Genomic DNA, 21,713 nt, shown 5'->3' with positions numbered 1-21,713 from the left:
CCTTTATTTAGCAATCCCTTAACACCTAAATGTTCCCATTTGCCCGTCTTTACAGTCAAGGTAATCTTTGTACTGTCCAGCCTCATCTCACAGGGAATAAAGTGAGAAGAAAATGAATAATAGGTGGAGAAAAGAAAGGAAACGAGACTAACAGAAGTGATGGAACATAGGAGAAGGAAGGGTTGGGAGATTTGGGGATAGTCCTGCCAGAAAGCTGAAAATATAGTGAGGGTAAGAAATAAAATACAGTGAGGTAAGCCTAGAGTACAGATCACTGGCATTTTGTCATGGAAGTAATGGACATGTGCTGCTGAGGCAAGCACTGCCATGGAACTAATATAATCCTGTCTTGTCATAAAGTCTATTATTAATAAATTAATGAGGCAGTGCGTTACTCATGGTATTAAGCCATAATGAAAACTGCATTAGTATCATCAAAGGTAACATCGTTTATCTCATTGATTGTTCTAAATCAGCAGTTCTCAACCTGTGGGTCGCGACCCCGTTGGCGGTCGAATGACCCTTTCACAGGGGTCACCTAAGACCATCCTGCATATCAGATATTCACATTACGATTCATAACAGTAGCAACATAACAGTTATGAAGTAGCAACAAAAATAATTTTATGGTTGGGTCACAACATGAGAAACTGTATTTAAAGGGCCAGAAGGTTGAGAACCACTGTATCTAAATAGTGTCTAGAAGAGCTGGCAATGGAGTCCTACCACAGTATCCTGAGATTAATTATCTTCAGGTTTTGGCTTTTTTCTTTTGTGCCCCCTTTCCCTACCCAGCAGTAGAATTAAGAGTTTCTAGGAGTGCCCCCTTGATAAGAGGTGGGGCATCACCAACATTCTGATTCAGGCGAAAGGAATGCTGACCCAACCCTATTGCTGTCAAGCTCACTAGTTTTCTCACTATTTGTCCTTCTTCCCTGGAGAGCCTGAAATGAACCAAGGTGACCTGGAGCGTTTAAGCAACATCCATCAGTGCCTCCATCTCTCCTCTGGGGTAATGTGTGTTCTAGGAGGAAGTTACTCAATGGTTGTTGGCCGTGAGCAAGTGTGTTTCTCAAGATTCTGAACTGGGAAAGGACACAACTTATTACAACCAAGGTGAAGCCTGCAGGCAAGCTGTTGGTGCCTAAGGGAGCAGGGTTATGTGCCAGCAATGTGCCACTTAACGACGGGAAATGTTCTGAGAAACTTCATTGCTATGCAAACACAGAGTCCACTTACACAAATCTACAGGCTATAGCCATACAATGCAATAGCCACCATACAATATAATAACATATTGCTCCTAGACTACAAGCCTGTATGCATGTTACTGTAAAAAACAACATGAGATTAAAACACAGAAGAAAATGATACAATCACGAGATGTGGTAAGCACCAGACTCATGAGGCTGCTGCTGGCGTAACATGGCATACTGTTTTACAGCAAACTTATTGTTTGTTTATTTATTTATTTTTAAAATCTTTATTGTTTAAAGCATTACATAAGTCTCCTTTTTCCCCCATTGACCTCTCCTTAACCGCCCCCAGCATATGCCCTCACCCCCCTCCTGTCTGTGTACATTGGTTATGCTCATATGCATGCATACGAGCAACCGAGTCCTTTGGTTGATCTCTTACTCCCACCTTCCCTCATAGTTTGGACAGTCTGTTCGATGCTTCTATGACTCTGGTTCTATTTTTGTTCATCAGTTTATGTTGTTCATTAAACTTATTGTTTTTTGTTTTTTTTTAAATACATTTTTTATTGATTTCAGAGAGGAAAGGAGAGGGAGAGAGAAATAGAAACATCTATGATGAGAGAGAATCATTGATCGGCTAACTCCTGCACGCCCCCTACTGGGGATTGAACCCGCAACCTGGGCATGTTCCCTTGACCAGAATCGAACCTGGGACCCTTCAGTCCACAGGCTGACACTCTATTCACTAAGCCAAACCAGGTAGGGCCAGATAGGTGTTTTTAAAAATCTGAGTAATTAGGACTCACTAAAGATGTTCAGCAGACCCCGAATAATTAGCAGTATGTCTGATGACTGTATCCTGTTCATATATGGTAAATGCACTTAAAGTTCATATTCTTCATCCAATTTAGAAGGAATAAGAAATAGCTATAAACCATGAGACAATATTAAATTAGACCTCTGTGTAGAATATTTAGTACAATGTGTAGAGGAGATGTTTGTTTGTTGCTAGCACTTACTTTGAAATGATTTTGAGGGAAAAGTTGAGATAGTAGTGTTTGCTTTGCTTAGATTATTTGCCCTAACAGGTTTTCCTTTTTCCCTAGCATAGTTTCAGGATGTCCAGCTGGACAGATTGTGTCTCTGTCCATGTTTGTGATGTTGTCTCTGGACATGGCTATCGATATTGTCAACAGACTTCTGATTAATTTTTAAGCAGCTTAACCTATGATCCCAAGACTGATGAAATTTCTACTTTTCCATTTGGGTGATCCAGGAAGTGATAACTTTCCTGTTTCAAATTAACAAATGTTTATTGAGTGTCTATTATGGACAGGCCTTTGATCATGGTGCTCAGGGGCATCCACTGGACCAGAAAACAAACCAGAATGTGACAGATGCTCTGAGCGTCATAGAGGAGGCTGAGGAATCCAGGACTGAGAGAGTAGCATTTGCACTGCTATGTCTCACTATAGTCTTAGGTCTCCAGATGGATGTTTTTTAAAAAATATATATTGATTTCAGAGAGAAGGGAGAGGGAGAGAGAGAAACATCAATGATGAGAGAATCATTGATCAGCTGCCTCCTGCATGCCCCCTACTGGGGACTGAGTCCACAACTCCGGGCATGTGCCCTTGACTGGAATCGAACCCAGGACTCTGTAGTCTGCAGGCCAATGCTCTATCCATTGAGCCAGATGAGCTAGAGCTCCAGATGGGTTTATATTTCCAGCATTACCCCCTTAAAATGTATATAATTGTATACATCTCACACAAAAGTTTCACTTGGGAAAAAAGAAAATGCTTGGAACCTTTTATGAGATAGACTTAATTTATTGCCAGGTATCACTTAGAATGATTGTTTGGGTGCACCACCTTGTCAATAACCTGTTCTAACTAATTCCGTTCTGCAGCGACAGCTTCAGTGGGTTTTGTTGATTGGGAAGTTCAGATGAGTGACACAAAGTCAAACGTTTTCTTCTAGCTGTTAACTTTTGTAGTGAAGATGATGCCCTTTTTGGAAAAATAGCTTAGTACTTTTATAGGTTGTTTCCAGAACCCAGAAGCAGTACCCATTAAGAATGAAGATGACAGCCCTAACCTGTTTGGCTCAGTGGATAGAGCGTCGGCCTGTGGACTGAAAGGTCCCAGGTTCGATTCCGGTCAAGGGCATGTACCTTGGTTGCTGGCACATCCCCAGGGGGGGTTGTGCAGGAGGCAGCTGGTCGATGTTTCTCACTCATTGATGCTTCTAACTCTCTATCCCTCTCCCTTCCTCTCTGTAAAAAATCATATATATATATATATATATATATATATATATATTATAATATAAATATATTATATATATAAATATTAAAAAAGAATGAAGATGAGAGAAGACAGCAAAGCTGTGGGAGATATTTGCAAGTTGTGTCACGTAGGGAAAGTTATTAAGCTCTATGAGCCTTAACCATAGAATAAGGATAATAGTACCTAATTGTAGGGTTTTTTGAGAATTAAATGATCTAGTACAGGTGCTTGGCATGTAGTAATTGACAAATACCAGTTATTACTTTCTTAAATAGATTTTAAAAAACATTTAATTTAGACTGTATAAATTATCTTCATTAATTGGTTCAGTTTCAGGTTGGCGATTGCTAGATTTTTTCTTTTTGGTCATGGAAAATTATCATCAACCCAGACCTCAGGACCAGTAATAATAAAGAGAATGAGTTAAACTTTTAGGATGCAAAGTGGCCACTCGCTCCTGGCCAAATCATTCCCCTTTACTTTTTTCCCTCTGTACCTAGGGCAATGGTCGGCAAACTCATTAGTCAGTAGAGCCAAATATCAACAGTACAATGATTGCAATTTCTTTTGAGAGCCAAATTTTTTAAACTTAAACTATATAAGTAGGTACATTGTTATTAACTTAATTAGGCTACTCCTAAGCTGGCCTTTGCTAAAAAACGTCCTTGCCCTAGCCAGTTTGGCTCAGTGGATGGAGCATCAGCCTGCAGACCGAAGGGTCCCAAGTTCGATTCCGGTCGAGGGCATGTACCTTGGTTGTGGGCACATCCCCAGTGGGGGGTATGCAGGAGGCAGCTGGTCGATGTTTCTCTTTCATCGATGTTTCTAACTCTCTATTCCTCTCCCTTTCTCTCTGTAAAACGTCAATAAAATATATTAAAAAACAAACAAACAAAACGTCCTCAATATGTTCGTTGAGGTCGACCCCTCCCAACCCTCCCATTCACACTCATCTTGTATACTTGTTTCGTCTATCTCCTTTCGTTCATCCTCTCTGTATGTCCAAACCATCTCAACATACCTTTCTCAATCCTCGACACTACATCTTCTTTCACTCTACAACGTTCCCTAAAATTAACTTGATAAACTTAAAGTTTTAAGTCAACTTCACACTGTACGTGCACGCCCGCACATGGTATTTTGTGGAAGAGCCACACTCAAGGGGCCAGAGAGCCACATGTGGCTCGTGAGCCATGGTTTGCTGACCACTGTCCTAGGAGAATAGGAGTGTTTGTCTCATAAGAGCATGAAAGGACTCTGAGGCCGCACCAGCTATTAATAAAAGAGCCCATATTTGTTGAGTCCCTTGTGTATGCCAAGCCCCGTGCAAGCGTTTTTCATATATTATTATCATGTAATCTTCACAACAACTCTATGCATTGGGTGTTACTATCCTCATTTTACAGATGAGGAGATGAGGCTTCAGGAGTTAAGTATTAGACTCAGAATTCAAAGCCAGGTCTGCCTACCTGTAAAGCCAGGCCTGAGAAAATGGGAATCGGACTTTGTGGGCTCAGGAGATTATCCCCCACTTCCAGGCTCAGCGTGCCACCCTGGGGGCCTCAAGTCCTGCCAATGAAGTGTAGGATTCTTGCTGCTTTTGGAACATTCTCACCCTCTTCACCTTGGGGGAGAGCTCCTATCTCAGCGGTATGCTCTACTTGTTTCCTGTGGCTACGGTAACAAGTCACCGCCGCCTTAGTGTCTTCAAACAACAGGAATCTATTCAGTTGTAGTTCTGGTGGCCAGAATGAACCCAGGGGTTGATTGACAGGACCACACTTCCTGCAGAGGCTTTGGGACAGATGCCATTCCTTGCCTCTTTCAGCTCCTGGCGGCTGCTGGCTTTCCGTGGCTTGTGGTGCAACTCTCCAATCTCTTCATCTTGGCAAGGCCTTCTCGGTGTCTATCAGACCTTTCCTGAGTGTCTCATTGGAGTCCCATTCGATAACCCAGGATGCAACATCCTTCACTTAATAACACCTGCAGAAAGCCCCCTTTTCCATATAGGGTAACATTCACAGGTTCTGAGAATTAGGACATGGACATTATCTTTCAGGGGCCACCCTTCAACCCACACTACACAGTAGCGAGATGCTTTTCTAGCAGCCAGTCAAGCTACCTCCCCTCAGCTCGAACTGTGGGCAGAGAGGAAGTCTAAAGTCTGGCCAAGGCTACTGATCATCAAGATTTACAACTTGGTGTTTCAGTGACACATTTTAAGTCCCCCTAAATGTCTCTGGCACCTCCCCTAAGGCCATGGCAGCCTTTATCACAAGATTTTGTTCTCTTTTAGATCGCAGACCTGCAGCTCCATAAACTGGACGAACTGGATTGTCTGATTCAGGGCCTGCTCTACGTCGACTCCGTCGGCTTCAATGGCAAGCCAGAATGTTACTATTTTGAAAATCCCACAAATCCTGAATTGTGTCAAAAAAAGCCGTACTGCCTTGATAACCCGTACCCTATGCTGCTGGTGAACATGGGCTCAGGGGTCAGCATCCTAGCAGTGTACTCCAAGGACAACTATAAAAGAGTTACAGGGACCAGGTAAATGTGCTGTCACTAGGAAACCTTTTTATACTTAAACCCAGGTCTCTTCCTTGAAGACCAGCTTATAAAAACGTTATTTACAGTGAATGCATTTTCAAAAGAAAGTTCTTACCCTCTGTCAACCAAAAAGGGTTTATTGGGTACATTATGAGGGTGATTTATATAAAGGTAATAAAACACAGTCCTTGTCCTGTTGGAAACTGATCAGGTTGAGGGAAGAAGGGTCATACACCATCTTGTGGAACCACCTTGGTGCCTAGCTTGGGATGAATTGCTTGAAATAATAGGTCATTGCAACCAGTAAACCAAACTGGATTATAAGGCATGTCTGTTACCCTCAGGTACATGCTCCAGCCGAAAACTGGATTAGTCGGCATACCTCGCAGGGAATTTTGGAATGTAATAGACAGGAAAGCAGCCCTGTCACCACAGTTGGGTAGAGTGCCTTGTTTTTTAGTGCATACAGCTTACATACCCAAGGGCAAATGGCTCAGCCTTTATATATATATATGTAAATTTCAGAGAGGAAGGGAGAGGGAGAGATAGAAGCATCAATGATGAGAGAGAGTCATTGATTGGCTGCCTCCTGTATGCCCCCTGCGGGGATCGAGCCTGCAACCCAGGCATGTGCCCTTGACCAGAATCGAACACGGGACTCTTCAGTCCACAGGCCGATCCTCTGTCCACTGAGCCAACCCGGCTAGGGCTCAGCTTCTTCTTAATGGGAATTCAACCTGGGAAAAGGATCTGGGGTCAGAAACCTGAGATCCTGGCAGAAACAAAATTAAGTAAGGTTTTTCTTCTAAGAGAAGAATTTGGTATGAATGTTGCTCCACGTTCTTGGACCACAGAACCCATTTTTGGAGGAACAACTTAAGGAACTAGTGCTGTATGATATATGGTTTGGGACATGATATTGAAACCATTGTTTTTGATGGATGAAGATAGTGTGTAACTTCTCTGGGCCTCAGTTATCCTCATTTGTACCGTGAAGGGGGATGTTTCTTAGAGAGTTTGTACAGGCTTTTCCAGTACTGGAATTCTGTAGTATTATTCACCCATTAGGACGAGAGCACTGCTTTCTACACCATTTCCATGACTTGTGATGGATCTATAAAAATCAGTGGTTCTCATTGGGGAAAGGAAGATTAATGCCCCGAGGGCATCTTGGCAATTTCTGGAGACTTTTTTTTAGTTTTCCCAACTGGAGGTGGGATATTACTGGCAACTAGTGGCTAGGGGTTAGGGGGCTCCCTACAACAAAAAAGAAAAGAGTACTAAGCCCTAAAAATCAATAGTGCTGGTGTTGAGAAACCCTGGCTTACACACACGCGCACGTGCACACACACACTAGTACATACATGTTCTGACTGAATTCTGCTTGTGTCCAGAACATAGGTTTTGGTGTGTAAGTTAGTTGCCGCGAGGCATACATTTTCTAGCTGAGAATACAGAACTAAGCCTTCCTGCCTCCACAATAATCACACTGACCCCAGGGCCTCAGTTGGACCGTCAGGCCCATTAGAGGCAAATGAATATTTCAGCTGAGCTGGTTTTACCTCAGAGTGATTTTCTGACAAAGGCACAATTCTTAAGAAACTACAGACTTCCTCCCAGGAGTTGTTGACTCCTAAGGTAACAACAAGCTAAACATTCTCCACAATTAGAGATATTTATAAAATATTGTTAACACTTAAATTCATGAATTACAGGTAAACTTTCTCAAACTTGGGACATCCAGGGACTTGGGGTCATCTTCTTGAATAGCTACTAATGAAGTAATGGTGGTGCCTGCCTTCTAGTCCATGTGTAATAATGCCTGTAAATTTCAGTTACTGGTAAATGCTCCATTAATGACCAGCGCTTTGCAGTCATCAGCAAATCCCGCCTGGATGTCCGAGCTTAGCTACAAGCTCTCTCTAACCAGTCATTGTGGGAATGGCTACAGGAGAATAACTGTTAATAAACAGCCCTCCCAGGGGCTGCCACAGGTAGGGCAGGCGAACGAGACACCAGTCTGGGCCTCAGATCCTTCTTGTCCAACTGGAGTTGTTATACCAATGTTTTCTTTTGATCCAAGTTAGGAAGCCACTGATATAAAACAATTGTGGTCAGCAGTGACCATCAGTGTGTGGAACAGATTTTGGCAGTCATTGATCTAAGCAAATGTTGTGAGCCCATAGCTGTAATTCCAGGTTGTTTTACTATCCTATTTCCTCATTAAGCATTTTTATTTTTAGGAAGTCACGTCATTACAGAATAACAGTTTTATTTTAAATATGCTTTCTAATGGTTTGCTTCAGTGTTCTGTGCAGTCTAATGCATCTTAAATTAGGTAGCCAATGTGTTTTTTTCTATCAACACATTCCAATTTTACTATTGGAGTCAGTGAAAAGCCAAAACCGCAGGACTTTACAATTGACATTGTTAGAATTTGTGGCCTATTAAAAGAGGAATGTAAAGAATTTTGAAACTTCTGTGAAAGTTGTAGTGCAGCTTATCTCATTATTCTGGAATCTATTTTAAGAGCACAAGCACTTGGTAATTGAAGGTTTCTTCTACTTTTCCCTAAAATCTCTTACTTTCAAGGTTGCTTGGTTTGTTTTTTTAAAATCAACAGCTGTTTCTAGCGATATGTTTTTGTCTATCCTTTGCTGAGAGTCTTATTGTGTGCCTGCCGAAACAACCAGATGTGTCACTATGAACAAGAGAATCACTTGATTAAGTAACGCTTAGCAGGCTGGGGATATTAATAAAGTGCTCTTCTACGACTGTGCATTCTTCCCTGCTATCTGCAGTGTGCCAGCTGTGCAAACGCATGCTCGCTCTCCCATTCAGCTCCGAGTCTTGTCTGGAGTCACCTGTCATTTCCCAGTCATACAAAGCACTTGTTCTCTTTCACTCATACCAACACATCAGTTGATGAGTTGCCTTCTTTCTAAGTCAGCCAGTAACTTCAGTTGCCTATGCTTGGAGTAGGTTGTTGAATGCCTTGATGAATACCAGTCTCTGATGTTCAAAGAAAGGTTGTATCGATGAAAGATAAAGCTAAAAAGAAATAGGAGCAAACACTTAATATATGCAGAGAGAAAACAAGACAAATCCATCGGGCAAGCAAAAAACCCCCCCAAACAAAACAAAACAACCAAAAAAACAGTGTTCCCATTAAAACACAGTAGCTTTGCAGGTTAGACTGAAACTGACACCAGAGCATAACCCGCCATGTTAAATGTAAATGAAGGTAAACTTTCTCAGAGGAAATCCAAAATTTCCACTGTGACTGGGTTGTCAAGGCAACAGTGTCCATGGAGCTCTTTATATCCTGATGGCACTGCACCTACAGTTGGATAGCTGCCACTGCTGGTGCCTAGCTACAGCTTTTCCATGAGGACCCTTAATTTTCATCCAGTATGTATTTTTCTAAGAACCAGTAGTTATAAAATACTACATACAGTTTGCGTTAGCTGTGATTTAAAGTGCCTATCTACAATCTGATACCTCCTGGTTAGTAGTTATGGACAGTAAATTTACAGTACCTTAAGTTTTCTTATTTCAAATTTAAGTTAGAAATAACCTTAATCTCAACCTGAATTTTCTTTTAGAAGCTAGTATCCAAACACATAAGGGGTTTCCAGGGCTAACAGCTCTTGGAGCTTCAGAACAAATTGATGTGAGCAATTAACTCTTCACCTTTAGCGTTCTGTGAGGTGAATAGGGAGTAATGCTCACGGCCATGTCAGTGCTCCTTGTGCTACCTGGAGTTCACTAGTCAGCTCTACTTGGAATCTGCTGTTTTTTCCCTCAGGTAACTTTGTTATTAACACACTATTTTAGCACATAGTTTGAGCTTTGGAACCATTTTGTGCCACCCCCCCCCCCCCCCCCGCCCCCTTTTTTTAAAAACTAGTTTTGACTCTTGGTGGTAAGTAAAATATTAAAAACTTTTTCCAGAGTCTCCTAGAAACAAATATAATATGAGATCAACTAGTGGCTTCCTTTCAGAAATTTCCAAGGAGGTTACATGAGATGATCTCAGCTAGAGTCAAGCGAGGTCAGGTGAAAGGTACAGCTTTGGGGCTGGCTGTTCCTGCCTGAGTACCAGCTCATATCTGCCATCAGAGTTTGGCTCCATTATTTCTCTGCTAGTTATCTACTACGTTCAGACCACCCAAATAAAAGCAATCGATTTGGCTTCCTTTTATAGGTGGGGAGACTGAGACATTAGTGGCTAAGGTGAAGGTCTCACAACAGAAATCAGTGAGAATGCCCCTGGTTTTGCTCTTGAATTCAGGGACAACTTTCCCTTGATGTTTCTTTTCCTCTTTTTTTTATTCAGTCCACCCTAAAGCTCCTTTGTACCCTAGCACTTTCATGCAAGTGCCTCTTTGTTTTTCTTCTGTTTTTATTAACCTATATTAGTGGTCTTGATGTCGTTGGGGAGTTGGATGGGCATATCTTTAAGTAAAATTTAAAAATAAACATTATTGTTCCTTCAGTCTTGGAGGTGGAACATTCCTAGGTCTATGTTGCTTGCTGACTGGTTGTGAGACCTTTGAAGAAGCTATGGAAATGGCAGCTAAAGGCGACAGCACCAATGTTGATAAGCTGGTGAAGGACATTTACGGAGGAGACTATGAGCGATTTGGCCTTCAAGGATCTGCCGTAGCATCAAGGTAGAGACGAAGTGGCTAGGAACAGTCATGATTAAACACAAGGCAACCTCTCCACCCTGGCTATTCATTTAGTTAATTTTAAATATTTTAACCCACCAGGTGCAACTACCTATGGGATTGGAGTTCAGATTTGATCTCCTGCCCGTCATGATGCACCAAGATGTTTAGCTCTTGATGCTTGTGCTTAAAATAGGGCAGCTTTGAAAGAAGGTTCTGGAAAATGGCAACAGTTTCCTGTTTCATTCTTGTCCAGATATCTAGAGGCATAAAAAAAAAAAAAATTCTCCCCCATTAATAGCCATGCTATTTTGTTCCTATTAAGAAAAGGGCAGCCAACCATTCATATTGTAATCTTGTCTGCTTGTAAACCATGGCAGCGAAATCAGGTCATTTGAGTTTGAGCGGAGTTATTCATACAGCTTGCCACAGTACTTTGGTGGAAGCATGGGGTCTGCCTGAGGATGATTTTGAACACTCTCGCTAATATTTCCAACGTAGCTTTGGCAACATGATGAGTAAAGAAAAGCGAGAGTCCATCAGCAAGGAAGACCTCGCCCGAGCCACGCTGGTCACCATCACCAACAACATTGGTTCCATTGCTCGGATGTGTGCACTGAATGAGGTAAGGCCTTCACCTGGGGAAAGCCGTGTGTCATTCATATACATCACCTTTGGCAGTGCAATGACTATTGACCCTTACAAATTACAGTCTTCGAGAAACCTGTCCTTTGTTGTACTCACACCTTGTAGAACTAGAAGGGTATATGTTGGGGTGGGTGGGGGGGAGGACAAAAGAATATGTGTTTTATTTTTAAGTAGGCATTGGATGATAACAAAACCATCCATGGGAGAAACATGGTAAAATGACAAACCATGCCTTAGCCTCTCTACCCATCATTAGTACCATGTACCTACTGAAGTGTGAGGAAAAGCTCTGTGCACCCTTGCAAATATTCGTGGGTAAAGCGTTCCACTTGCAATATTTGATATTCTCTCTGCTTTCAGCTTCTTTACAGTGTTGCCTTGTGGCATGGAGTTCAAGCAGCATTGTACAGGGCTATCAAAGCACAGAGAGCTTGCTACAGCTAAGGCCAGCCAGGCCCCAGGCGCAGGAAGAGGTAGAGCTGGTCACAGACAAAATGTACAAAATATTGTAAATTTCCTTTGGGGAAAAATAAGGAACCTTTTTTCTGAAATGTAAGATGTGTAAAGTGGACTGGCTCTTACTGAGCAGTGTTAGGAAGAACAAGAAAGGGGGGTTGGGCATGGAACAGGTAATAGGAGAAGTATTAAATAATCATAGTAGCATCAGTAATAGAGTTTCTTAAAGTATAATTTTTATTTTTTAAAATCCTCACCCGAGGATATTTTTCGATTGATTTTTTTAGAGAGAGTGGGAGAGAGAGGGAATGACAGAGAGAAATATCGGTGTGAGAGAAACACATCGATTGGTTGCCTCTTGCACGAGCTCCGACCAGGGCCTGGGCCAGGGAGGAGCCTGCAACCAAGGTACACCCCCTTGACCAGTATCAAACCCGGGACCCTTCGGTTCACAGGTCGATGCTCTACCCACTGAGTCAAACTGGCTCGGTCTAAAATATTATTTTTAATAAATATGACATACATGCAGAAGCAGGTTCAAATCATAAGTGTATAGCCTGTTGAATTATCACACACACACCTGTACAGTCACCACTCAGGTACAGTCACATTATAAGTACTGCAGAAACCCCCTCTAATCCCTATTGAATAGTGGAGTGTTAACCAGGGTGTGAGGCTGCCTCTATGCCAGTTAGGGGCCAGCCCTGCCTTTGATCTCTGGGGTTACAAGAGACACCCTCCTTTCACCATATTGAGTAGAATATGCCACTGGCCTGTTGGTCAGGTTCATGGTTTTTTGTGATTCCCCATTTCAGATGGATATTAAATGCAAAGCTGATATTCCAATGAAAGAATGTTTTCTGGAGTCCTGCCTTTTCAAAGTCCACTTTGGTCATGGGATTCACTGGAACAGAGAATTTTTTTTTTTATATTAACCTTTAAAGAGAGTTTTTCCAAGGAGCCAAACAAGCCCTAAGACCAATCTGTGTGTAGTTGGCTGCAGTCATAGACTCTCAAAGGTCAATTCAATGGGAAGAGAGCAATGGATGCCCTTTCCCCTGCTTTCCTCAGAGCTTGAGTGAGCCAGCAGGTTTTTTCACAGGTAGCGTAATCACTCTAGGCTAGAGGGAGGACAACTGATTTTATTTTCAACTTCTGATTTCAGTTTCAGTTTATTTTAAAACCATACCAAAGATGCTGTATGAAAGTGTCACACACTCGTCTGAGAAACTGTTTTAGAAGTTTCTGTGGAGTTGAATGAATGAGAGGCATCGCCGACTGCCTCAGGCAAGGGCTCTGTTAGCTGGTGTCCTGCCAGGGCAGGCTCCCTGTGGACACACCACGTGCCCCGTGAGAGCAGCGATGCAAGTTCTTCTGTTATGGTTTTGCTCCCTGGAGTCACTGATGGGAGAATATTTGATTTCAACCACATGCACTAAATCTAAATTACCTTTGCTGTGGTTATTGGAAAGCCATGACATTTTCCATCCACTTAAAGTATTTTCAGTCATTTTATTGAAGAGACAATAATGCAAACACATAATACAGAATTCTGAGACACCAGGTGGGTATTCGGGGAAGGGTGTCACCATGTCCACACTGACCCTCAGTGTTAATCTCACTAAGGCAGCCATTTGTTTTAGTTTAGTTTTGTGTTTTTTTAACTCTATATTGTATGTACTATAGGACAAACATATCTTTTGAAAGGTAGCAAGCTCCATATAACATTTTTTTAACAACAGTTTTATTGAGATAGAATCACATGCTACGCCCATGCCATTCACTTTGTACATACTGTTCTACATCCTGCTTCAGTTGTTATCCACCTTTTAGTATAAAATTGGTGAAGATACAGAAAGGAGGGAGGAATAATAAAGAACCTCCATGTAGCCATCAACTCAGTCCCAACAGTTAAGACTTTGCCATACATGTTTCACCTATCTCTTTTCTTCCTCTTCCTCTCTTTTTTGCTAAAATAATAGAAAGCAAACCCCAGACATTATCAGCCTAACCTACATACTTCAATATACATTCCAGGAAATGTTGCTTCTTGCTTTTTTACATGATAATACATCTTGAGATTGTTCATATATTTATAATTGCTTCATTTTTTTTGTTTGTTTTAATCCTTACTGGATGATATTTTTCCATTGATTTTTAGAGAGAGTGTAGGGGGAGAGACACAGAGAGAGAATCATAGATGTGAGAGAGACACATCAATTGGGTGCCTCCTGCACAGGGATCAAGCCTACAACTGAGGTACATGCTCTTTTCTGGAATTGAACCAGGGACCATTTAGTCTGCGGGCCGGTGCTCTATCCACTGAGCTAAACCTCTTAAGACTGCTTCATTTTATTAATGGCCATATAGCATCCTAACATGTAGATATGCTATTCTAGATTTGGTCATTTTCCTAATGATATAATGATATTTAGGGTTTTCTAGACCTTGCCACTATTAAAAAATTGTTTTTTACATATACACATACACACCATTTTGCATACATGGAATTATAACTATAGGATAAATTCCTAGAAGGGAAATTGCCAAGTCAAGAATGTGTTGACTGTAATTTTGACAGATAGAGTTGGTTCTAATTAATTTCCCATCAGCAGAGTTTGTTTCTCCACAGAGAGTCATTAAATCTTTTTATTTTTTCCAATGTAATAGATAAGAAAAGAAATGCTACCTTATTTTGGTTTCAAAATTGTATTTTATTATGTGAGGCTGAGCATTTTACAAATCTATTTAATAGCCCTGAAGGAGAACTCATTACTGTTCACACATTTTTCTAGTGGATGGTTGGTCTTCTTTTCTTATTAATCTGAAGGAAAATAATACATTTTATGTTATATGTACTAAAAATATTTTCTGATTATTGCTTTCCATTTGGGTTAGTTAATGGTAATGTTTTTCTCCAGAATAAATATTTGATTTTTTTTAAGTAAATGTGTCTTTTTCATGAATTATGGGTATTACACCTTTACTACTTCAGCATTATTTTTATTGTGATATATTTCAGAGACAAAGGAAGAGGGGGAGAGAGATAGAAACATCAATGATGAGAATGAATCATTGATCGGCTGCCTTCTGCACGCCCCCTACTGGGGATCGTGCCTGCAACCTGGGCATGTGCCCTTGGCTGGAATTGAACCTGGGACCCTTTAGTCCACAGGCCAACACTCTATCCATATCTCTCACCCACTTGAAATTTGTTTGAAACAGGGAATATCCATCAGCTTTTAGTGCCGCTTCTATTCCTTCTGCTTTCTACCTGAGTAAAGCAGGACTGGGGTTTTAAGCGATTGACTCCCTCGTTTGGGGGGGAAGGTGAAACTCCTAAATTTAATTAAATTCCTCTTTAACCTGAGTTTCTTATTTTGAGTGTTCCTTGCCACCTCTCAGTCTGGGTGGTTTGTGGCTACAGTTCTTATTTGTGGAAATTTATTAATACCACCTCCCGTCCCTCTACTCATGGAAATTTCTCACAGTGGTTAATGGGTTAATGAAGATGCATGGTTAAAACTCGAGACGGTTAAAAGGTGATGTTCCCAGACCCTGTTACTCTTCATAGACTGAACAGAAAATAATGCCAGCTTCCAAGCTCTCTTCCCTTTGATATGAGTGACCATAGCAACTGGCTCTGCGAGTGAGTGAGTGGTGAGCAGCCTCTGCATGGGAGACAGGCCGAGCTCAGTGCTGTGTGTTGTTCAGAATGCAAGTCTGTATCCATGACAACAAAAATACATAAATGTATTTTTTGTTACCATCTCTTAACCCCCATGTTGACCAAACAGGATATTCTAAAAGTAGTAAGTAGTGTTTCTTTTTGTATTCCCTGTGTTAGGCACAGAGCGAACTGAGCAAATACATGAGATGACTAACCCATGCCATGGCCATTTTATGTATGAGTTGCTTATAATAATATTTTATGGTCAGAAATTTGGAGGATTGAAGGAATGCAATAGCAAATTTAGCTGACATTGAGCACCAGTTACAATTTTATATATGAGTGTTGGCAGCTGGGTTTCATATCAGACTTAAGGCAACCTAACATGACGGCAAATTAGCCCAATGTCAGTCTCTGCCTAGTCCAAGCAAAATCTCACCGTCTTGTTCTTGTGGATTCTCCTTTGAGGTCTGCTCAAAGTCATCTTGGAAATGCTGGAATAATTCCATTTTTAATAAAAATGTATTCTGTGAGGTTCTGGGATCACAGTGATGTATGGAACATTAGGTTTTTGCTAAATGCTATTTATGTTATGGTTCAACTGTGTTTTTTTTCTTCCCCCCCCCCTCAGAATATCGACAGAGTTGTGTTTGTTGGGAATTTTCTCAGAATCAATATGGTTTCCATGAAGCTGCTAGCGTACGCCATGGATTTTTGGTCCAAGGGACAGCTGAAAGCTCTGTTTTTGGAACATGAGGTAGGTTGAGCTTGCATGGGCTTCATTGTATGATGTGAAAGTTTTTTGGTTTACATAGCATGAGTGGGTCCCTTCGTTTGTATTTATGCAGAGGATAATGAAGAACAATATACAAAATGGAAGTTCTCTTATCCAACAATCAGGACTGGTAGTTGTTTAATAAAAATAAAAATCAGTTAAAATGCATAGTCATTAAAAAAATATCTCCCTACTTTAACCATTTTAAGAGAAATGCATACATGTTCCTTTGTGCACCAATTTTTTTATGTCAGACCAAGGCCTATTTTTGAGCATGAGTTCTGCTGATTGGAGCTCTGTAATTATCCTGTTTTTTTTATATTATGCACCTTTGATGTCTGGTTTGTTTCTTTAAAGTGGATCAAGAAGTTAAAGACACTTATAAAGCAATTTGGTTGTAGAATTGTAGATTTTCCCCTCCATCTGTCATATGTGACACCCACCTAAGTAGCAATGTTTGTGACTAGCTTTTTTGACCTTTGTTTTGTTTTGGTTCCAGTTTTGTTAAGATATAATTGACATATATCACCGTATAAGTTTTATATATAAAGCATAAAGGTTTGATATATGTATAATTGCAAAATATTACCAGTTTAGTTATCATTCATCACCACACATTTTTAAAGATTATTTTAACTTGTGATGAGAAATTTTAAGAATTACTCATTTAGTGCCCAGCCAGCATGGCTCAGTGGTTGAGCATGGACCTATGAACCAGTAGGTCACAGTTAGATTACCAGTTGGGGCACAGCCTGGGTTGCGGGCTTGATCCCCAGTGTGGCATGCAGGAGGCAGCCAATCAATGATTCTCATCATTGATGTTTATCTTTCTCTCCCTCTCCCTTCCTCTCTGAAATAAATAAAAATATATTTTAAAAAAGAAAAAAGATTTACTCACTTAGCACCTTTCAGTATTAACTGCCTTTTTCCATTTTCAACAATTTAACTAGATTTTTATAGAAGTGACCATTTTATACTCCTTTTATTATTTGAGTTTGTGTATAGTTAAATTAGATTATTACACTAACAATCAAACTGTCATAAACAAATTTGTGGGAAAAACACAATGGACTTTTGGTAAATAAATAGCCAGCTGGTGAGAAAACAAGTGTTTGGCCAGTGAGAGTAGCTTCATGACCTTGAGCGGTTGGTGTACCAGGACATAAGCAGTCTGTTTACAGAGGAATGAAGAGCCGCAGTTAATTCAGAGCCCCTTACATCAAGTTTCTACACTAGTACAAACCAGAGACTTCTGAGAGTGAGTGAGGGGCACTCCTCTCTTGCTACAGCACTGAAGTTCAGTACTATAAAGAGCAACTATTTATCACAGGAGGTACCTAAGTCCAAGGGAATATTGCAGAAAAAATACTGAGAACTGGTATAAATTTCGGTCGCTGAACTGAATTATTTATTTGAAAAGTTGCTGATGCATTTGTAAGTTCTTTAGAGCTGAGCCCATAGTTTGCTTCTATAAAAGCATAAAACAGCCCTAGCCAGCTTGGCTCAGTGGATAGAGCGTCAGCCTGCGGACTGAAGGGTTCCAGGTTCCATTCCAGCCGAGGGCACATGCCTGGGTTTCGGGCTTGATCCCCAGTAGGGGGTGTGCAGGAGGCAGCTGCTCAATGATTCTCTCTCATCATTGATGTTTCTGTCTCTTTCTCCTCTCTTCCTCTCTGAAATCAATAAAGAAATATATATTTTTTAAAAAAGAGCATAAAACAAAAGGTACTTAAATACTAAATAGTTAAGGCCCAATGATTGAAATTAATGCTATAGGAAGCCCCCTCCTCCCTCCCCCCCTTTAAAATGTTTTTTATCCCCCTCTTTTTTTTTTAAAAAAAAAAAGCACACTTAAGGTATGAAGTGATATAACTTTGGAGGTGGGGGCAGGGGTGATGGGAATAGAGTCCCAGAATTTTCCCTTTCCCTTTCCCAGATAGAGCAGCTCCCTTTAAAACAAACAAAAAAATTTTTTTTAAATTGATTTCAGAGAAGAAGGTAGAGGGAGAGAGAGATAGAAACATCAATGATGAGAAAGAATCATTGATCGGCTGACTCCTGCACGCCCCCTACTGGGGATCAAGCCTGCAAACTCAGGCATGTACCCTTGATCAGAATTGAACCTGGGACCCTTCAGTCCGCAGGCCAATGCTCTATCCACTGAGCAAAACTAGGTAGGGTGAGCAGCTCCCTTTTTTATCTGCTTATGTATTGATTTCCACATAGATTTTGTCTGAAAAAGAAAAAATCACCTCAGCTTTAAAAATAATTAAAAATGAAAACCACTGTTCTAGTCCAGCTAGTGTTGCCATATTTGGCCATTAAAAATACAGGACACAGTTATTTTATCCAGCATTTATCTGGCAACCCTGAGTGCAGGTTCTCTTGGACTAAAGCAGAAAACAAACCTGGAAGCCACCAGGGGTTAAAAGCCATCTATCTACAAAGCCACACTGGTGGTCAGATAGGGAACACGAGCCAACGTTTTGGGGAAATCCACTCTCTGGGTAAAAATGCATGTCACTCTGTACAACCTTCGGCCTCTGTGCACGATGGCTTTGGTTTGTTACTGTGGATCACGCATAACTCAAGCCTCTAGAGCTAATGAAACTGGGATGATTTTATAACCCCGTTTAAGTATCGGAAAATTCTCTACATTCTTAAGTTCACTCTGGCTTAGGCAGGCCTTCCTATGGAGAGAGAACTTTTGGGGGAGCACTGCCTGGTAGGGGGGCTTTCCTGCCCTGCCTTAAGTGGCGTCACTCACAGTCTCTCAGTTTGTATTAGTGAGCATTTCCTAAGAGAAAGTAGTCTAGCAGAGCAGTTAAGACCACAGCCTCTTCGTGACGGGGAGACCTTAGCCAGCGACTACCTCTCCATCTCTGTGTTCGCACTTGTGAAGTGGGGTGTAATGGTACGTCTCCTAAAGTTACTGTGCAGATTAAATGACTAAGTCCATGTAAAATGCTTAGAACAATGAGTGAGCCCTCAATAAGTGTTAGCTGGTGACCGGCAACAGAGGCAAAGATCCTGCCATGCATACAGCGTTCTGGCTTTTTGGCACGTGCTTCTGCAGTAGCTGATGAGTCAGGCATACACCAGAGGAGTGGGAGTCTCGTGCCTTTTGGAAATCAGTTTCTCTAAAAGTTTCCGTTTTTCAGTTTCTGTCATTTTCACAGAAACGTGGGACTCTTTTTTTTTTTTTTACAGATGAGCAAAGTGAAACTGGGCTGATTTAGCTGCCTTTCCAAGATCTACTGAGGGAAGCAGTGGGATATTACAGCTTTGAAGTCAGATAGATTTGAGGGTGAGCCCAGGCACATGTCATGTGATCCTGCTAGGGTAATTTACTTGATTACCTTCCATTTCTCATCTGTGAAATGGGGGTAATCATAAAAATGTTGGCATGGCAAGAATGAAAAATGAAATACTAACAATACACAGCCCTCTGTAACACACACTTTTTCTAAACATTTTTCTAAACATTTTACATCAACTTATTTAATATGTATAATAAGCCAATATCCAATACATTTTATTATTAATTATTATTATTTACTTCACCATGTTTCATAGCAGAGTTAAGGTTTTAAATTTCTCTTACAACGTTAGGGGGCAGCAATCCTAAGGTTATTAACAGCAATAGGTATTTGTGGCTAAGTTCAGAGGTAATCATACTGCTTTCCCATTGTTTTTGTAGGGTTACTTTGGAGCTGTTGGGGCACTGTTGGAACTATTCAAAGTGACTGATGACCAGTAGAGAGGAGCCCTAGGTGATGGAACAGCCTTACATGAGAACAGAGACCTGGGAACCGCTGCTGGAGGAGGTGAAAGCCGCCGTGAGACGAAAGCCAAGCCATCCACGGCAGACACACCTGCTGGATTTGTAAATAATTTAAAATCCTTCTAGCTGATCTTTTACTCTTGGGTTTTGAGTTTATGATTCAAAATGGGGAATACAAGAGTTTTTTCTGTATACTGTATTTTTAAGAAGAAGAAGAAGAAAACAAAACACCATTTTGTGCAGTGTGGCCAAACCTACCAATTTTATGCATTAACCTTTGTAAAGTTATATTATGTTTAAAAGAAGGACCTGAAATGTAAGTGTTGTTTATACTTCTTCTGGGGTTTACTGATCAGTGTGGTAATTTTGAGTTCGTTTAGTAATTACTCTAGGAGATTTTACCTTTACTTATATTTTTCATGACGTTTCATGATTTGCTGTTTGGTTTCAAATGAAACTACCAATCTGGCATGTTTTACTGTGAACACTATTTTGTTTGTCTGTTTGCCTTTTATTGTCTTGTTTTCTCTGTTTGAATGTCTTATGGAAAAGGAGTCTTTGCCCCCGTTTCTGTCCTCGGATGACTCCCCCTCCCCACCAGACCTTCCTGTGCTGTATTTGTTCATATTAATCAAGGTGCTGTCCAACTCAATACAAAGTTAAACACGAGACTAAAGCTCTCAAAAGTGCCCTCGCAGGGGATACTCTGAAAGTGTAAATGAATTCAAGGAGTCTGGCAAAAGTTGAAAATTATGCAATTTTGTCATACACAGTGTCTTGTCGGATTTATTTTATGTTAGGTTATATTAAATGGAAATATTCTATGCCGAAATGTCCTCAGCCATGCACAAAGTACCAATGGCAGCAAATCCTTGTGCAGGACATTAAAATGTTTAGGACAGCGTCTCCCAGTAGATGAACTGTTCACATTGTGAGGGTTAAAGAGAAGTCGCGTTTGAGGTGTCAGGTAGTAATATCTTTTTTTTTTGGTACATGTATATACCTAGGAACTTTGTAGCAAGTCATCTTAAATAATAAGAAAGTTTTTCATTTGGAGTCTTTTCAACTAAAAACTATTTCAATCTCCGTTTCTAAAATTAAAAAAATTATGATACTGATCTCTATGTATAGTTTTTCTTTTTAAAAGACATCATTGGGACTGATGGGTAACTTTCAAATCTGAATCTTAGGTGATCATTGAAATCCATGAGATCTAATGAGTTAGAACGAATTCATTTTTGAAATTGAGCATTTTGTTGAAGGGGATTTGGTCAGGGCTGGACATTGCTCCATGGCGAATCTTTCCTTCTCTGCATTCTGAGCAGCGTCTTTAATTTCCATATCGTCAATTCTTGAAGAAGTTGATGTTAATTGAAATACTCACCTGTCTGGTTGAAATAAAGCCCGTTTCTGTTGTGATGTTTTTATTTTTAGTGTATCTGTTATTTTCATTTCCTGACCTTTATGTTCATATTATCTGCTTCTGTACCATAAAATGAATGTGTTGTGTTTTTTGCTGCTCTACATTTCATAATTTGAAGCTGTCACACAAGTGTGGTAAAAGTCCAAAACACTGTGTCTTCCATTGAAGCTGTAGCTCTATGCAGGAATTGTACTTTAAAAAAAGTTTTCTTATATATAATTAACTCCTTATTCCCAAAATATCA

The 21,713-nt window shown here is 40.6% G+C and overlaps 1 protein-coding gene across 4 annotated transcripts in view; it reads left to right on the top strand.

Annotated features, from left to right (window-relative positions):
* The window catches only part of PANK1 (pantothenate kinase 1), a 49,753-nt gene extending 28,288 nt beyond the window's left edge, over window positions 1-21,465 (top strand). For 2 of the 4 annotated variants that reach the window (XM_059662792.1, XM_059662796.1), the window contains exons 3-7: window positions 5,787-6,040; window positions 10,540-10,716; window positions 11,215-11,338; window positions 16,119-16,244; window positions 19,963-21,465. In XM_059662792.1, coding sequence (XP_059518775.1) covers window positions 5,787-6,040; window positions 10,540-10,716; window positions 11,215-11,338; window positions 16,119-16,244; window positions 19,963-20,022 — 741 coding nt within the window. In that variant the 3' untranslated portion in view covers window positions 20,023-21,465. The remainder of the gene's footprint in view (window positions 1-5,786; window positions 6,041-10,539; window positions 10,717-11,214; window positions 11,339-16,118; window positions 16,245-19,962) is intronic. The other 2 variants (XM_059662795.1, XM_059662794.1) reach the window with 2 other exon arrangements.
* The last annotated feature ends 248 nt before the right edge of the window (window positions 21,466-21,713 follow it).

This window comes from Myotis daubentonii, chromosome 13, assembly GCF_963259705.1.
Source record: "Myotis daubentonii chromosome 13, mMyoDau2.1, whole genome shotgun sequence".
In the NCBI taxonomy this organism is placed as follows: domain Eukaryota; kingdom Metazoa; phylum Chordata; class Mammalia; order Chiroptera; family Vespertilionidae; genus Myotis; species Myotis daubentonii.
Note: the sequence above shows the minus strand (reverse complement) of the source record. Positions and strands in the feature narration are given on the sequence as shown.